The following is an 18,615-nucleotide window of genomic DNA, read 5'->3' as shown; positions in this document are numbered from 1 at the left end:
TTTCCTACTTTCAGGCCTTTCCTAAACCTTTTGGACTCTGTCCTTGGATCAGTGCTGCCTTAAAAAATATCCAATGTGTACACTGTACAGATAGGAACTGGAAACACAGGGAATCCAGGGCAGATGAGCCCTTCAGGACCAGTGGTATGAGTGGCGATACTGGGAGGGTAGAGGGAGAGTGGGTTGGAAAGAGGGAACCGATTACAAGGATCTATATGTGACCTCCTCCCTGGGGGACGCACAACAGAAAAGTGGGTGAAGGGTGACATCGGACAGGGCAGGATATGACAAAACAAACAATTTATAAATTATCAAGGGCTCATGAGGGAGGGGGGACCGGGGAGGGAGGGGAAAAAAATGACCTGATGCCGGGGGCTTAAGTGGAGAGCAAATGTTTTGAGACTGATGAGGGCAATGAATGTACAAATGTGCTTTACACAATTGATGTATGTATGGATTGTGATAAGAGTCGTATGAGCCCCTAATAAAACGATTAAAAAATATATCCAATGGCTGATTATTCTAAGGTGCCCATACCTCCTTAGCGATACTGTGCTCTTTATAGACTTACCTATCATTTGATTCAAAGAGGGACAAGGGGTCCCCCACTCTCTGTGTGGCCACTAAGCCTGGTCTCTTGTATGATTTTGAATTTTGTTCTTCATTTTTCTCCTGCTCTATCAAGGACCTTCTACTGTGATCCTTTCCAGAGCAGCTGCAATTGGTTGCCAGATTCTTGTTCTGGTTTGGGGGTCAGCGAGATTGATGTTTGCACGGTGCGTTCCTGGTCCACTGGACGAAGTGTTTCCATGAACCTTTGGGCTTGTTTACTCTTCTGTCTTCTGGACCAGTTGCATCTGAGGTGCCATGAGCTAGCCTGTCTTAACTCAGAAACGTATTAATTGAGGCTTACTGTTTTTGCTTTTGCTGTGATAATGAAGCTCCATGTTTTGTGTGAGTGGAATATAGGATAGTTTGACTTTCTCTCTAGAGAATTTAGAGTAGAAGAGAACATTTAGTGTGGCACTGCCCTTTCTATAGGAAGAAAGCAGGGGGTGGGGGGGAGTCAGTGGTTATTTTTGTAGCACCTATTCCAGAGAATTTAATTGACCCAACTTTAAAATACACATCGAGTTTGAGTTGTTTTATTGCTACGCTGCTGGTAGGGAGACTTGTAAAGTTTGAATAATTAATTCTCTGAGAGAAATTAACAAAAATAGATCTTAATTCTAGGTCGTCTCTCAGTTAGCACTTTGAGAATATACAAGACCCATAGTGGCCACAAGCTATTCCAGTAATTTATGATATATTTATAATTAGGTAAGGTTTACTTACTTTGGAGTATTTTTTTGAAGAAGGATGGTTTGAGGAATTAAAATAGAAGTAAAGGATGTAAACTATGTAATTCTGTGACCTTACACTTATTATACAAAGCTTTTCAAAAACTTTAAAAGTCTTTTGAATGGAAATGGTTTATGGATAGAGGGGTTCTTTATGATATTTTAATTTGTTTGATTTGTCTCAGCCAATTTGGTAGATGGATTTTGTCATTTTTTTCAATTCTATTGTCTTATAAAAGTATTTTTGATGGTGGGAAATAATAATTTGATGTTTGTGTTTTTCTCTGGCGACAATAATTGGGACGGCTATTCCATTCCATAGAGCTTACTGAGTCGCGACTGACGTCTTCTCTTTTTTCTTACAGCCAACACGTATCTCTTCATGGTGCAAGCCCGAGGCATCATGCTGAGAGAAAATGTGAAAACAATAGGACATATGATCAGGCTGTACACGAACAAAAACACCACACTCAACGGGACAGGTAAGACTGCTTCTTGCCACGTATGCTTGCCTGCTAGAACAACAGTCAGCCCTATTTGTGAGCTTGTTCGGCCTCAGCTGACTCTCTTTTAAGGATGAAGGCATCTCCAGCGAATTGTCCTGCTGGGTCATTTCACTGCTCGTGCCAAGACCTTGCCCCATAGAGGTGGTCAGCAGGGTTAGCTCCTCTTATACATTTAGTTCTTGTCTTTTTTATGCTGAGAAGATGCACAGCAGCATGTCAGCTGACAGTTGGACACGAATGGTCCAGTGGCAGGGACTACATTCTTTGAGTGGTGCAATGTAAGCTCTGATACAATTCCCTATTTCAGGTTTGGGGTATATTATTCACAATCCTTGGATCACACAAGCTAGTGTGTTTTTTCCATGGGGCCTTAGTTGTAACCTCACTTGGACGGTTTCTTGTTTGAAGGCAAGCCTCACCCCAGTAACCTTGCAGGATGTTACGATTGTCAGTAACACCATAGGAGAAGGGAAACACCTCTGGACATGTTAACCTTGGAGCCTGAGCCTTTGTTCCAAGTCCGTGGGGATGAATTGAGCTCCTTAGGATTCTTGGCAGTACGGTACCTGAGGATAACACTTGTTTTGAACCAATACTTTATCGTCAGATGACATGAATTTGCGAGTATATGCCTTTGAAGTTTTTTTAATGGGGAGGAGGGATGATTTTTCAGTTTCTTTGGTTTTTAATGGTCACCACCACTCCTTTCAGACACTATTAAAGGGAACAAAAAGAGTCCTGTTCGGGATAAACATGGAGCTACTAACTGCAAGTTCGGTGGTTCAGACCCACCAGTTGCTCCCCAGGAGGAAGTTGAGGCTGTCTGCTTCAGAAAAGATTTACAGTGTCAGAAACCCTGAGGAGGAGTGCTACTCCTTATTTTTATCAGTACTTCACGAACCATTAAAACTCTGCAGGGGGAGCTCCTGTTAGCGTTTGCTCAGCAGACATGTCTAGAGAAGTTTTTTTTAAAAGTATTGATAAAGGTTATAGAATCATAGCATGCTAAGAGTAGAGGGACAAAAATAACTGAGACCCATTAATAAATAGTGCAGAATAAGAAAATATTTAGACTTAACTACATCATATTAAGAAATGAAGAACTTGCCTCAGGATTAAAAGAAAATGAGTCTTTGACAGTAGCCTTCCTGGAGATCACCTTATTGATCTTCCATTTTCAGCAGCTGCCAATGTATCGTATAGAGTCTCGCTAAAATCCAGTGGATTCCAGCTCACAGTGACCCTATAGGACAGAGGAGAACTGCCTCAGTGGTTTCTGAGACTGCACAAAGTTCCACGGAGAATAGAAAATCTCATCTTTCTTTGTTAGAGAAAGATGTGGGTTCCAACTGCTGACCTAGAGGTTAGCTGCCCAATGATAAACTATAGCAGGTGCCGAATAAAAATTGGCAGGGGCTGTAGAAGAGGATCAATATGGGGAGCTATTGATTAATGCTGGCAGAAGCAGCAGTCAAGAGATCAAAACGTTGCAGTAGGTCAATCTGCTGCACAGGACCTTTCAGAGCACTGAAAAGTGAGGATGGCAACTTGAGGGTGAAGGTGCCCACACCAGGGTGTTTCCAGGCACTTCCTGTGCATGTGAAAGTGGGACAGTGAATAAAGGAGACTGAAGACGAATCGAGATGTCTGAATTTCGGCGCTGGAGAAGAATCCTGAAAGTGCCATGGGCTGCTAAAGGGACAAACTGACTCGTTTTGGTAGAAGTACAGCCAGAAAGCTCCTTCGAGGCCAGGATGGCAAGGTTTCATCTGCATATTTTGAACATGTTGACAGGGGTGACTCATGCCAGGAGAAGGCCACCATGCTTGGGTAAGTAGAGAGGCAGCGAAAGAGGGAAGCCTTCAAAGAGATGGATTGACATGGTGGCTGCAACCGGGGGCTTAAGCATAAACACAATTGTGGGGATGTGCTCTGTTCTGTTGTGTGCAGGATCACTGTGGTTGGAACGGATTCAGGTGCACCTACCAACAGTGGTTGATTAATGGGAGTACCCCTAGTAGTTCCTAACAGATTACGTGTGGGGCTGCTAGGGGCAAGACGAGGCTTTCTGCCACGTAAAGATGTACTTCTCCGACCCCACAGGGGCCAGTTCTGCTCTGTCCTGTTGGGTCACCACGAGTCGGAGTGGCCTCAGTGACAGTAGAGAGCAAGAGTAAGATTGTTTAATGGATATAGAGTTTTCCTTGTGAGTGATAAAAAAGATCTGGAAAGAGGTCATATTCATGCTTATGTACTTTACTCTATTGAATATTTACTCAAAATGATTCAAATGCTGTTTTGTGTATGTTTTACCAAAGTAAAAAAGATTATATTTATTTAGCAAGCCCACGTGTTCTTTGGGGACACTTGCAAAAAAAACTCCCCCGCAAACTGTAAAATGAAGTCTTGTGTGTATATGTGAGCTGTCTAACTTGTGAAGGCAAAGATGAAAGAAAAGCTTGCCTTCAGTATGTATTATTGTAACCATTTGTTTATTCACAATGAAAAGCAAACCATGTACATTACTCTCAATTAAAAAAATTAAAGTATTAATTAAAAAATATATTAAAAGGTTATAATAATAATTGTTTAAAAACCCAGTAGTCTCCTATCTCATTGCTCCTTATCCTTGAGTTCTAATCCTGAGAGAGAACTTCTTTCTATATTTGGCACCTTATTCTGTATTTAAGGAGCCCAAGTAGTGCTGTGGGTAAGAGGATGGGCTGCTAACAGCACAGTCAGCGATGCGGTCTGCTCCGGGGAGGACGGATGGCTCAGAAACCTTACGGAGGGTGCGGTCTGTGTGTCAGAACACACTCAGTGACATTCGATTTGAGTTGTTTTGGCTATTGTGTACTGATCTCCTATTTCCTTATTCCCCACCTCCTGTGAGGCGACTTTCTTCTCCAGATAAGATTATTTAAAACATACTAGATTATAAAATCATGCCATTTTCAAAAGTATAGAAAAACAAATATAAAAAGAAATAACTTTCAGCCATAGTTTCCATTGCCCAGAAACAACAATGAGATGGATTCCTCCCTTTTTTCTATGCATCGCTCGGCAGTATTATGAACATACGCTTTGGTGCTTTGAGTCCCCTCCCCCCCCCCCCCCCCCCCATCATCAGTATAAGATGTTGCAAATACATGTAGGTAGTTTTCTTGACAACTTTTACAGGAGCAGCTTTTAAACTGCTGCTTACTCTGTGAAGCCATGGTTTTGGACTGAATTTGCATCTTACTATCAAGGTAAATTGGGAAATCATCCAACCAGTTATTATTCTGCTCCTGATTTATCAGTAGTAACAATTACCGTCATGGAAGAGGAATCACGTGGATGCTTTATCACCCCCTCCCCAAGGAAGCCGTGAGGCTCTCTGCTCCAGTCAAGCTTTAGCTTCAGAAACATCGGGAGCAGTTCTGCTCAGCCTGTGGGGTTGCTGTGAGTCAGAAGCTATTAGATGACAGTGGGTTTAATCAGGCCAATCCCAATTTCACTCCCTCTTATCTCCCCAATACAATTAGGTTGCAATTTCAATTTAATCGTGTTGTTGTTTTGAGAATATAATTTTTTTTCCCGAGTCACATAATGCTGTGATTATATTTGTGTGGTGAAACGTTTTACTGATGTTACGTATTCTCCCCCTCAACCCACATTTGCTGAGTTTTCTGTTTATTGCGGCCTTTCCCGGGGCTCTTAGGCACACATGCTTGCTGCACAGAGAGGCTTTGCAAGGCCCATGCCATTGTCTTCTCTCTTGTTGGGTTGCTTTTGGGAAATCCGATGGTCCTTCCATTGGCTGTTTCCGAATACGGGCCAGCTTTTTTCTCTGTGGCTGGGTAGGGTCTGTGTGTATTCGGACGTGCCACTTACTGCAGCTTGCAACTTCCCCGCTCCCCTCCCACTAGACACAGTTGGCTCATTCGGTCTGGGAAATCATACAACCTTTCTCCCTTTCCCCCCTAACTTTTGGGAAGTTTATTTTTAATTTTTAAAAATTCTTCTCCAATTTTTTCACTTTTTTCTCTCTGTATTCCTGAAGAATGCTTTATCTTCCTTTTGAATGAAACAGACAAACAACACAACTCCGTGTATTTTGTAATATTAAGCAATAAAATCTACTTATTGATTGATGATAAGTCTGAGGTATAAATCAATGAGTTTGACCAGAAATTATCACAAAACCTGCAATACTTGAGGGCTTTTTAAAAAAACCATGAACACTTGGTATTTCGATTGGAGTAATAGGAAACGTGTGGAGTGCAAGCACTTACCACTAGCAAAGTTGGAGTTTCCATTTTAAACATATTTATCTAGCCGGATTTTTGATATATTGACATGGATCTTAAGTATCATAACATCATTGGACTTCTTTATATTGATTTTAAGGAGCCCTGGCGACGCAGTGGGTTATATGGAGTAGGGTGCTAACTAAAAGGTCTGTGGTTCAAACCTACTCGCTCCTCCAGTTGGAGAAGGATGCGACAGTTGGCTCTGTAAAGGTCTGCAGTCATGGAAACCTTACCCTGCCTATGGGGTCGCTAGAAGTCAGAACGGAATCAACAGCAGGTGTGTGTGTGTGTGTGTGTGTGTGTGTGTGTTTTACTTTGCTGTAGGATGCTATCAAGTTGATTTCAGCTCACAGAAAGTGCCTACAGGACTATCCGTAGGGTTTCTGGCTGTAAAATTACAGCAGAGATTGGCAGGACCCTTCTCCCGTGAAGTCACTGGATGGGCTTGAATTGTCGACTTTTGGGTAGCAGCCAAGGCCTTACTGATAGCACCACCAGGTCAATTGTTTTGTGTTTGCTACCTATAATTCTTTAGGCATAGATCAATGAGATAGGAATTCCTGGTCATACAAAACAATGAGTGTTCAATGAATCACTCTTTCTCCCCATTGGCTTGGAGGATTTCCCTTGTCAGACGCTTGTCAAGGGCTGTCTGGCGAGAGACATTCAGGGGAATTCTCGTCTTGGGTTGCTCCTGCAGGCTAGTTCATAGAAGGATCTGCTCTCTCATCATAGCAGACTTCTAAAGATGGAAAGAAGAAACTGCACATTCAATATCTTTGCCTTTTCCTACACCATCTCCTAGCGCTTCATTGGCTGTGTGTACACTGCTTACGGTCCAGGCGGCTGGTGCGAGTTTCCTGGGTTATTTTCATCTATCACTTGTCTCTTACTGGATGTCGCTCTCATTCTCTCAGTGTAGCTTCTCCTACCTAGCAGCAAACTGCCGGGTTAGGGTTCCTAGGTTTGCATCTTAGAACTTTCCTCCAGAAAGGGGCTTGGTTCTAAGTTCAAAAGCCTCAAGAAGTACACCAGAATTTATTGTAGCAGTGTTCACAATCACCCAAATGTGGAAACAACCCTAAATACTTATCAACAAATAAATAAACAAATGTGGTGCGTGCCTACAGTGGACTATTACTCAACCCTAAAGAGAAACGAAGACCTGATGCATGCTGGGACATGGATGAACCTTGACAACAGACAGAAAAGACAAATATGATCTAACATGTATATTAAATATCTCACGCAGACAAGTGGTTACCAGAGTGGTTGGAAGAAGAAAGGGAGTATTATTGCTTAAGGGGCGTTAAGTTTCTGTTATTGCAATGAAAACAACGAGAGGTGACGAGTGCATATTATCCAGTGCATATTATCCGTGTCACTGGGTGGTATGTGTAAAAAGGTTGAAGTTAGCAAATGGTTTGCTTTATATCCATATATATCACTGCAATAATAAGTACATTTTTAAAAGGCGCCAAAAAAGACCTGAACGCCCGACATGGGGTCAGGTGCTCATCTCTCACAACTCACTCATGCTATTGTGAGATGCTGCCCATGCAGTTCCAATGCTTTGTGACCGGATGCACAGCAGAACCAGACCTTGCCTCGTCCTACGCCCTCCTCACAGTCATCCCATTGGGTCAGCCACCCTGCTGATCCATCTTGGTGAGGACCTTCCTTCCTCTCTTGTGACTGGCCCTTGACTTTACTGCTCACGATGTCTTTTCCCAGTGCATGAGACAGTCTCGCCACCGTTGCTTCTAAGGTGCATTCTAGCCACACTGCTCCCAGTAAGGACTTGTTCCTTTTCCTGGCAGCCCATGGTATATTTAAGATTCTTCATGAATGCTATAATTCAGTTCTTTGGACTTTCTTATTCACGTCCGGCCTTTGCACATGCATAAGAGGCGATTGAAATGACCATGCTGCAGATCAGGCACACCTTCCTCTTCCAAGTGATATCGTGGCTTTTCCACTGGGTCAAGCCTGCATTTGCGGCAGATCTGCTCCATGCCACATGCTGTTTTTGATCCTGACTGCTGCTTCCTGGATGCTGATTGCGGTTCCACGTGAAGTGAAATCTCTGACAACATCACTAGCTACAAGTATTGATGATTTTCATGGGTCAATGATTATTGTAAGCACTTTCATATGGTTAGTCTGCCTGAAATCTTAAAGCAGCCAAATGTGGCAAGCTCTGTGATTACCTGCATTTTACAGATGAGAAAGTAACTGTGTCTTGCCCCGAATCACAAAACTAGGTGTTGGAGAAAGGATTTGAGCTTAGGCATTGATAGCAGTGCTATGTCTAACCCACTGACCTAAGTGCTCTGTGGGCTACTAACTTTAATGGTAACTGAGCTCATGTAACCGTAGCTCCCGGACTCCCAGCAGCTAGCTGCAGCCCGTGGGGTGGGGGGAGTGACTAAAGATTGAGAATGGACTGTACTTCTGTACAACAGAAGTACATTGAGTGGGCACATCTCAGTTTCTTCAGCGTACGATGGTGAAAAAGCAACACTCCCACCACTTTGGGGGTGGATGCCTGGAGCAGCATTGTCCTGTGGCCATTTGGTAGCAGCGGATTCACTGTTGTGTTCTCACGCCTTCTTTAGCACTGGCTGGCCTGGGGGGAGGGATGGGAGCAGGTGTTTCTGCTTCATGAGTCTGTGATTGTAAATGGGACTGCTCTTTCTGTGCCTGCTTGCTAAGGGCACGTGGCCCTGGGGTTCCCCGGGGAAGTCATGTTCGGAGTGGGTGAATGTCAGAGCATCTGCCGTGGCTGGGTGTTTGTGCCCTTCCCAGTGCTTTATAGGTCATTGCTTTTAAGAACTCTCTAGATTGCAGATTGTAGGTCCTCTCACAATGTCAGGACATGCCCTACAAGGAGCAGAGCAAATGGCAAGGGTTTTTTTTGGGTTGCTGTTGTAAATTCTCTCTCTCTCTCTCTCAGATTACCCTGAAGGCAATAATTCCAGTGACTATCTGCTTCAGACAACAACATATCTTCCAGAAAACTTCACCTATTCACCATATCTTCCCTGCCCAGAAAAACTGCCTTACATGCGTAAGTATGATGGAATTCTGATGGCACTGTTTTCTTGCGCTCTGATGAAACGGTAGTAGAACCACATGATTTGAACATATCAGGATCGGTCATGACTGCTGAGGGCTAGTGTTCTTTCTATGGAGTGTGCTGTTTGATCTTTTGGGGGAGGTGGGGGGTGGAGGTGAGTACATGTAAGGCAGGTTTCTCTTTGGGGGGAGGAAGATCGAAAAGCTGAAAAAATACAAAAGAGAAAATGACAGATACCCATGTTTCTCCAATTCAGATTTTTAAAAAAATGTTATTGGGGGCTCATACAACTCTTATCACAATCCATACATACATCACTTGTGTAAAGCACATTTTTACATTCGTTACCCTCATCATTCTCAAAACATCTGGTCTCCATGTAAGTCCCTGGCATCAGCTCCTCATTTTTACCCCCTCCCTCCCCGCTCCCTCATGAACCCTTGATAATTTATAAATTATTATTTTGTCATATCTTACACTGTCTGACATCTCTCTTCACCCACTTTTTTGTTGTCTGTCCCCCAGGGAGGAGGTTATATGTAGATCTAAGTTATATGTAATCGTAATAGTTTCCCCCTCTCTACCCCACTCTCCCTCCACCCTCCTAGTATTGCCATTCTCACCACTGGTCCTGAAGGGATCATCTGTCCTGGATTCCCGGTGTTTCCAGTTGCTATCTGTACCAGTGTACATCCTCTGGTCTAGCCAGACTTGCAAGGCAGAATTCGGATCATGATAGTGGGTGGGGAGGAAGCATTTAAGAACTAGGGGAAAGTTGTATGTTTCATCTTTGCTACGCTGCACCCTGACAGGCTCATCTCCTCCCCGAGAGCCTTCCGTAAGGGGATGTCCTGTTGCCTATAGATGGGCTTTGGGTCCCCATCTGTACTTCCCCTCATTCACAATGATATGATTTTTTGTTCTTTGATGCCTGATATCTCATCCCTTCAACACCTCGTGATCACACAGGCTAGTGGGCTTCTTCCATGTGGGCTTTGTTGCTTCTCAGCTAGATGGCCATTTGTTTACCTTCAAGCCTTTAAGACCCCAGAGGCCATTCTTTTGATAGCCGGGCACCATCAGCTTTCTTCACCACATTTGCTTATGCACCCACTTTGTCTTCAGCAACTGTGTTGGGAAGGTGAGCATCATGGAATGCCAGTTTAATAGAACAAAGTAGTCTTGCATTGAGGGAGTACTTGAGTGAAGGCCCAATGTCCATCTGCTATCTTAATACTAAACCTATAAATATATGCACATAAATCTATTTCCCCATCCTCATATATAAATATACTTACATACGTACATGCCTTTATTTAGACCTCTATCCAATTCGGATTTAAAAATGAATAAAACCAAACTCACTACCAGTGAATCAATGCTGACTCCTATCAACCCCCTGGAGTTTCCGAAACTATGTAACTGTTTACTAGAGTAGAAAGTCCAGTTTTCCTCTCTAGGAGCTGCGCATGGTTTCAAACTATCAACCATGTGGATCTCAGCCCAACAAGGATTCAAGTTATTCTTTTAAGGGTAGCACAGAGAAGAATCTGTGTGTAGTCTCCTTTTGCACATACTAGAACATTACAAAGACAATGAAAATCCCTCTGCATCACTTCCCCAGGAGTCACCTCTACTGTGAGTGTGGCTCAGATGATGTGTGTTATTTCTAAAAATGTATATTTTTACACACATAGAGACTGGATAGAAAATATATAGCACTTTTAAAAGCTTTATGAATTTATGTAGTCTGACCTAATAGATTTCATCATGTAACCTTCTTTTTCTTACCATTTTCTTTTGGGCCTTGATTTAAGTCCTCTGCTGCTAACCCAATGTTGGCAGTTCAAACCTTCCCAGCCACTCCCTTGGACTAGGAGCTCATTGCTGCTCCTAAAGATTGGAGCCAGGACACATCTGTGGAGCAGTTCTCTGCTGTCACTTTGGGTTGCTATGAGTTGAAATAGACCTCATAGTGCCTCACAATTACACCATACTGTCACATATAGAACTAATGTACGTCCCCTGACTAATGTACAGGACCTCCTTACACAGATGCCCCTGTGATGAACTGAATTACTCTTGGGAGTTAGCAAGTGGGGCCATGCAAATCAGTGTGTGTGAGTCGAATGAAGAGATTGGTCCGTTTTTGCCACCCTGCTGGGTTTAAAATGAGCGATCTCCGAAGCAGGAACTGCTGATCTCACTGCCATCCTGAAAGAAGAACCAAGAGTAGAGTACTGTATGTCCTTTGGACTCCAAGATCCCTGTGCTGAGTCTCTGTGGTCCCGGAGGCAGAGGACTGGGACAACAGAGAAATGGCAGAGGAGCAGTGATAGCAGAGGAGCGGCAGCCGCAGATAAGACAAAGCAGTAGCCTTCCCAGCCCAAGGAGAGAGAAAGCTTCGGGCCTGCGGCCAGGAGGCTCACTTTCAGAGTGATTGCCTCCAGCCATCTAATTGGGAGGCCTAGGTTTGCTGATCTGTGGAGTTAAGTGTTACAAGGTGTTCAGCACCTTAGGGCAGAGGCTTATGGTGGAGTGGACCTTGAGCATCCATCAGCAGCCCTAACAGAGCTTTCTAACACTTGCCTCAGGAGGGCGGAGGCTGAGGGCCACAGAGGTCAAAGGGCCGAGAAAGCGGCATGCTTGTAGACGTGGCTAAGCAGAGGCCCTCTTGACCAGAAGAACTGTGTTCGGAGCACTTCCTATCTTGAATTGTTTGTTACATGTTAACTTTTCTACTAAACCTCAGAATCATGAGGATTATCTGGAGTTTTGTGTGGGGATTGCAACAGACTATGGGGCCCAATAGAAAAATGGGGTGCTTGGGCTGGTTGGTGCTAGAATTGGGCAAAAGGTTGGACAGTGTAGGCATGTTTGGCCTCTGTCTCATAGGAATTGGCCTTGGGCAGATGAGTTAGATTTTCCTTTTCCTTTGAAAAGTCATAGGAGATCGGATGGTGCTCTGGGCCTTTTTTACAGTACCACGTTTATCCATTCCCTTGCTGCTGAACATGTAGGTGGTGTGCACTGTTTTGTATCACACTACAGTGCTGCAAACCACATATCATAGGTCCCCTTGGGTTCTTGAGGTTTGCTATCTAGACATGTAGCTTGGTACAGGGCCCATTTCTTCCAGATTCCCTCACTGTTCAACAAAGCAACTGTGTCAATCTAAACACCCACCAGGAAAACATGAGTACATCGTGTTTTGGATTTTCCCCCCTTTCTGTTGACAACGTGCATGACTGATTTTAATTGTTTTGTTAATCTGATAGATTAACAAAAAGGTATTTTCTTATTCTCATTTTTAACTGGTCTTGTTAAAATGGGTCTGAGTAACTTCGTTCATGTTTGTGGTTTTTTTTTTTAACCTTTAGCTTATTTTATTGGCTTCAAGGCTAAACAAGGGAGCAGTTGGTCACTTAAGAAAGGCTTCTCATTGAAAATAGTACATTGCTGCGCTGTAGAGTGATCCCAAGGGAGAAAGACCCGGCTTTCTGCTCACAGAAACAGTTACAATCTTGGAAAGTGCAGGGGGCAGTTCTACCCTGATCTGTGGGGTCGCTGTGAGTCAGCCGGGACTGCCTGGCAGTTCACTTACAGGGTGAGTCCAGTCACAGGGCTTGAGGATGGAAGGACAATCTTTGCATGGCCTTGCTTAGGATACTTAGTTATTGAAAGCACTTCCTCACACATTGTAGCGGGACGCAGGGAAGAGTGTGTGCTGGATGGATGCTGGGAGCTGCTCTAAGAGGGCGGTGGCAAGCTAGGGGAAGTGTGTGGTATGCGAGCAGTGTTCCCTCCTCTCCCCTTGCCTTCAGTAAGCTTGACGTGTGGAGCTACCATCCCCATGAACACCCCAGGTCTCTAGCAAATGTGGAGATGGTTTTTAGAGTAGGGCTAGTAGTCAAAAGTCTCCTAATCCCAAATTATAGGACAGGAATTCATATTCCTGCATTTTCAGGCTGGCAACCCATCAGGTTCTAGAGTTCTTAGGGCACTAGCTTTTAAAAAATACTGTCAATGGTACAGAGCAAATGAAAATCTGATTCTATCCACACTTTTCAACAGTTTGTTTTTAAATTAATTTTTTCTTTTACTTGTACTTAGAAAAAAATCCGACCTATTCATAAAGGATGCTACCTCATTATACTAACACTGCTGCTCTTTCAAACACTCCTAGCGCTACTGACCCCTCCCCTCTGCCCTGCAGCTAAGAGCAGGGTGATGAGTAGCGGTGCAGCCTTGCCTGGCCTTCTGTTACAGCATGTGGTTTTGGAGAAAGCTGCTAGGATGCTTGCAGATCAGACTTCAGGTATCTGGGGCACATCTATGGCACAGTGGATGCCCCATTGCCAATATTAGTCCACCAGTGGGATGATCTGGGTATAGATAGTCGACCTACAAGTGGAGCTTCAAGACCTCCTTGTTATTATCTGATTGGCAGGCTAGAGGTTTTTCAGTGCAAACATCATGCAGGGGTTGGACTCCTTATGGTAGGAATGGCCACTCAAGCAGTGAATCAGTCTTCCTGTGAGTCTTTCTACGAGCAGTCTGGGATACTAACTTCAGTCACAGAATCCTACTTCTCTTTCCTCTGCACCATGAGGTCGTCAAGTCTTTCTGCCTGTCCCACAGTCGGAGGGAAATCATCTGAAAGAAACCCATTCTTGCAAGTTCATCTCAGCTTCACCACCATGTCATTGCCCACCAGTTTCCCAGCTGCCACTGATGCCCGTAGCTCCTGGTCCGTCTCCGAGCCAGAAGCCACCATCACCCTCCGCGTGGCTCCGGCAGACAAATGATAGATTTGAGTACCCAGGTACCCTTGCCCGCCCGAGGCAGCCACAGTGGCATGGCTCGGATCCCTTGAAGAGACTCTGGTGTCAGTCTGTGCACTGGACCACTGGGAGCCAGGCCCGCTGAGACTCTGGCCGTTGCCCACTCCTGTTTGTGAGCTTTTCTGTGATTGGCTTAGTCCTGGTCTTTATCATTTCCTTATTGATTAATTAAATTTTTCTATGATTAGTAGGTGTTCTTTATTCTGGTAGTTCTGATTTTGCCTGCTCTCCATATGATAAATACCTTTTATAGCCCCAGCTCTTTTCATTATAATTTGTGTTAGTTTTTTTTTTTTTTTTTTAAACATTTTATTAGGGGCTCATACAACTGTTATCCCAATCCATACACACATCAATTGTGTAAAGCGTATTTGTACATCATTTCTCAAAACATTTTCTCTCCATTTAAACCCCCGACATTAGGTCCTCATTTTCCCCCTCCCTCCCCGCTCCCCCCTCCCACATGAGCCCTTGATAGTTTATAAATTGGTATTTTGTCATATCTTGCCCTGTCCAACGTCTCCCTTCATCCACTTTTCGGTTGTCTGTCCCCCAGGGAGGAGGTCACACACAGTTCCATGTAATCGGTTCCCTCTTTCCTACCCATTCTCCCTTTACCCTCCCTGTTTTGCCACTCACACCACTGGTCCTATAGGGCTCATCCATCCTGGATTCCCTGTATTTTCAGTTCCTATCTGTACCAGTGTACATCCTCTGGTCTAGCCAGTCTTGCAAGATAGAATTCGAGTAATTTGTGTTAGTTTTTATGATGTTCATAGAGCCATTTATGCTACAGAAACTTGAAATGACAATGTTTTCAAATGTGTCAATCACTTTCTCTTAGAGGTTATTGCCTTTTTGCCTTAAGAAAGTGTTCTTACCCCAAGGTCATGCAACACTCTCCTTTATTTCCTTCTAATAATGTTTATACTTTCTTTTTCACTGTTGTTTATGATATGAGGAAGGTGTCAGGACATTGTACTGTAAATACACATTTTTCAAAAGTTTGAAGTTAATATATTCATATTTTAAAGAACTCCCACTATAATTTTTTATATTTAAATTTTCTCTCATTTTTAAATATTCTTGGCACAAATAATTTTGAATCTTGATTTTTGTGTAGTTAAAATTTTACATATATGTCATTTGAATATCATATTTATATTTGTATTATACTATCCTTAATGTCTAAATTTGTTTTTTTAATGGATTTACATAGGTTTTCTTTATTGACAAAAATAACTTCTGTCCATCCTAGAAATTAGGTCTTAACCTCTCAAACTCTATCATTTATAGCATTTTTTTCGGTTTACTATCGATAGATATTATATGCCTTTAGTGTAAAGAAAAGCGTTCTTTTGCTGTGCACTCAGACTTTGGGGCCATCAGACTCACCTGGGGGGGGTGTCTTGGTACACAGTGTGCCGGAACCCAGCACTCGGGGGCTGATGCAGTCAATCTGGGCTGAAGCCTCGGCTTGTTCATTTCTAACAAGTTCCCGGGCGCTGCCGATGAACGGGCTCCGTGGACACATAAAGCCCTCTGATCTAGAGTCGTGGGTCTCCTCCTGGCCCGCACAAAGGAATACCTTGGGAAGCAGTTTTACTTCTTGTTAGCCCAGCTCCTAGGTTTTTGGTTTAACTGATCAGACAGGGGGCCCTGGGTACAGCACTTGAAAACCAAAGCAAAAAATCTTGGGTGATTCTAGTCTTGTGATTTCTTGGCTGTGCCATAAGAGGAAAGAGAGCTCGGAGATTGTTGCCGTTAGGGGTGCCCTGGTTTTGGTTATGGTAGCCTGGCTTTGCCCCCAAATGAATGTCCGTGGAGTACTGGAGCTCACTGGCAGTGCCCTTGCCTGTTGCTGATTGCCTTTTTGCTGGGTGTCTGGGTGCTACCTCTCCCCACAGCCTTGGGTTCCCTTCCCTGTAGAGAAGAGCACATGGTAGGGCCAGCCACTTTTCATGACAGGCCTTCGTGGGCTGAGGGAAATGCGTCCAGCACCAATTCCTTTTCCATGTCCTCCTTTCCCAGGAGGACCCAGGAGGACATAGGTCCAAAAATAACATACAACTCACTGTCATTGAGTTGATTCTGACTCATAGTGACCATGTAGGATCAGGTTAGAACTTCCCCGGTGGGTTCCTGAGATCCTAACTCTTTACTGGATTAAAAAGCCTCATCTTTCGCCTGCAGAGCTACTGCTGGCCTTGTAGTTAGGAGCTCACAAATTAATGAATAGGGGCTACTTAGAGGAAAACCGTCAAAATATGATTTGATTTGCTATAATTATTGAAAGTGAGGGTAGGGCTTAAAAATGGTATGTCTGATTATCTAGCTGTATTATCTCCTTTTGTATTTTTTCCCCTGAAGGTAGTGATGGGGGTTCTAGTACTAGGTTTCCATAAAGTTTGGATTCTTCACATTGGGAATTCAGATTTCATGAATTTCAGTAATAGTTTATATTTAGTGGCTGTCAGTTAACTATACAGTCTTTCATATATTACCAATGTGAGAAGCATGAGTAGTTGCTTTGGTTATTTTTAGTATTTACAGATTCTCAAGAAGGCAAATCCATTTGCACCAGCATTAAACTTATATGAGACTATTTGTGCTAACAAAGTAAAATGGTAATTTCACTTAATCTAGAGCTGAAAAACAAGTGTTTAGCATGGATTTTTTGGTTTCCATTTTTCCGAGTGAAGTAGAGGTGGAATATGTCAGCTGTGAACACTGTATTATAATGAAGATAGACTTACCTTTAGTTACGTGACCCTTGCTTTTTTTTTTTTGTCCAAATACAACACCTCTTGAGTGATGTAATGGCTTACATGTTGGGCTGCCAACCATCAGTTCAGCAGTTCAAACCCACCAGCCACCCCATGGGGGCATGAGGAGGCTTTCTGCTCTTTTACAGATAGATAGCTTAGGAAACAGACAGGGACAATGGTAGCCTTCTGTAGGGTGCTACCAGTCACAGCTTACTCGATGGCAGTGAATTGGTTTGGTTTGGTTTTCAATGACTTTTGTACATGTTTTCATGATTGTGGAATCATTCCCTTTACAGTTAAACTCTGATAGTTTCTATGGTTACTGACCTTATTTTAACAAATGGTACAAGGACTTTTGGGATGAGTTTAAATAAGCCAAATGAAAATCAGGAATCAGAAAAAGAGAAGCACTAAGCACATGTTATGAAATAAATAAATGTGAGGACAGCTCAAATAATGTTCAAGCCATCAAGCGCATGATGACGGTGGAAAAGGGAGATGGGATCCAGTTGAGAGAAAACAGGTGCTCTCCTGAGTCTTGACCACAGGCTAGGCAGCAGGTGGGGGTGCTCACAGGATTAGGCAGAAGGAAGCCATATGACCCTTTCTGTACTAGCTGCGAGTGGGCCACAGAGAAAGGCAGTGTGATGACTACTCTGTGGGGTGATGTACAGGAGCCCGGGGTCACAGAGGTTAAGTGTTCAACTACTAACCCAATGATTGGTGGTTGATCCTAACCCACAGCTCTGTGGGAAAAGACCTGGTGATCTGCTTCCACAGGTGACGAGCAATCCCTGCGTGCCACTTCTACTCTCCTACTTGGGGGCTCAGAGTTGGAATCAGCGTTAGGGCACTTCACAACAACAACAGCAGCAACAACAACACTGGGAGAGAACAGTTCACCCTTGAAAGAAATGAGAGATTTCAGAGAGGAAGGACAGTGGATTTGCATCTTGTAAGATAACCAAGAAAGAATAGCATCTGAGTATGAGAAGATTCTGTGTGCTTCGGGGTTGGAGAGTGTGTGGAGTGGGGAGTAGAGTGGGAAGGCTGGACAGGGATGTGAGAACCTTGGATAAAGGGTGGAGGAATGTGAGGTCCATGTCAGTTCCTTGAATCCCAAGGTTTGGACAAGATGGGCTGCAGGGGAGAAGCCCCCTTGAGGCTGAATGCAGAGTCTGATTTATGGACTTGTGTGCATCTGTCTCAGCAGAGAATGCAGGGCTTTAAAAGGGCTAGAAAGAAAAAAAAAAAAGAAGCACAAAAACACACAGCTTTAGAGAAATGAGGAGCCGTTGAAGGCAGTAGTTAGATGAACGATGGGATGAAGTTTGTATTTCAAAAATATTATTTTGCAGAGAGGTTGGAAAATGGATGAGAATGAAGAAATTCTAGAATCAGGGAGACCAGTTAGGGAGCTTCATGCCAATTAGGGCTCAGGAGGAAAGAGGGCGGGCATCTGCCGTGCTGCAAAGTTGGGAAGAGGAGGAAGCATGGAGAAGCTGCCATGGGACTGTTGTCCAGGTGTGGGGACAGAGTTGAGGAATCAGGGCTACTTCCCAGGTTTCTGACTTGGGGGACCCATCAGTCATTCACTGAAACAAGTCAAACAGGGTAGGCACAGCACATTTGAAGCGTGGGGAAACTGAGGTCACACTTGGGCATGTTTTGTTTAAAGCTCGGGAGAGTTAATTTGGGATCCAAATGATCTGAATTTCATGCAAGAGGTCTAGGCTAGAGCAAGGGGGGCGGGGCGGGGATAGTCTCCTGGAGACCACCAGCT

At 43.8% G+C, this 18,615-nt stretch overlaps 1 protein-coding gene and 1 pseudogene across 1 annotated transcript in view; one reads left to right on the top strand and one right to left on the bottom strand.

Moving 5' to 3' along the window:
- The first annotated feature begins 1,710 nt into the window (after positions 1–1,710).
- B4GALT6 (beta-1,4-galactosyltransferase 6) overlaps positions 1,711–18,615 on the top strand; it is a 56,245-nt gene continuing 39,340 nt past the window's right edge. Inside the window, exons 1-2 of the mRNA XM_004702931.2 lie at positions 1,711–1,822; positions 9,098–9,211. Of these exons, the coding sequence (XP_004702988.1) occupies positions 1,723–1,822; positions 9,098–9,211 (214 nt within the window). The 5' untranslated portion in view covers positions 1,711–1,722. The remainder of the gene's footprint in view (positions 1,823–9,097; positions 9,212–18,615) is intronic.
- Positions 13,393–13,997, bottom strand: LOC115871650 (annotated as a pseudogene).

This window comes from Echinops telfairi, unplaced genomic scaffold, assembly GCF_000313985.2.
Source record: "Echinops telfairi isolate 266 unplaced genomic scaffold, ASM31398v2 ScPeMD7_7400;HRSCAF=8409, whole genome shotgun sequence".
Classification (NCBI taxonomy): Eukaryota; Metazoa; Chordata; class Mammalia; order Afrosoricida; family Tenrecidae; genus Echinops; species Echinops telfairi.
The sequence above is the reverse complement of the archived record's forward strand: the minus strand, read 5'-3'. Positions and strand labels throughout refer to the sequence as shown.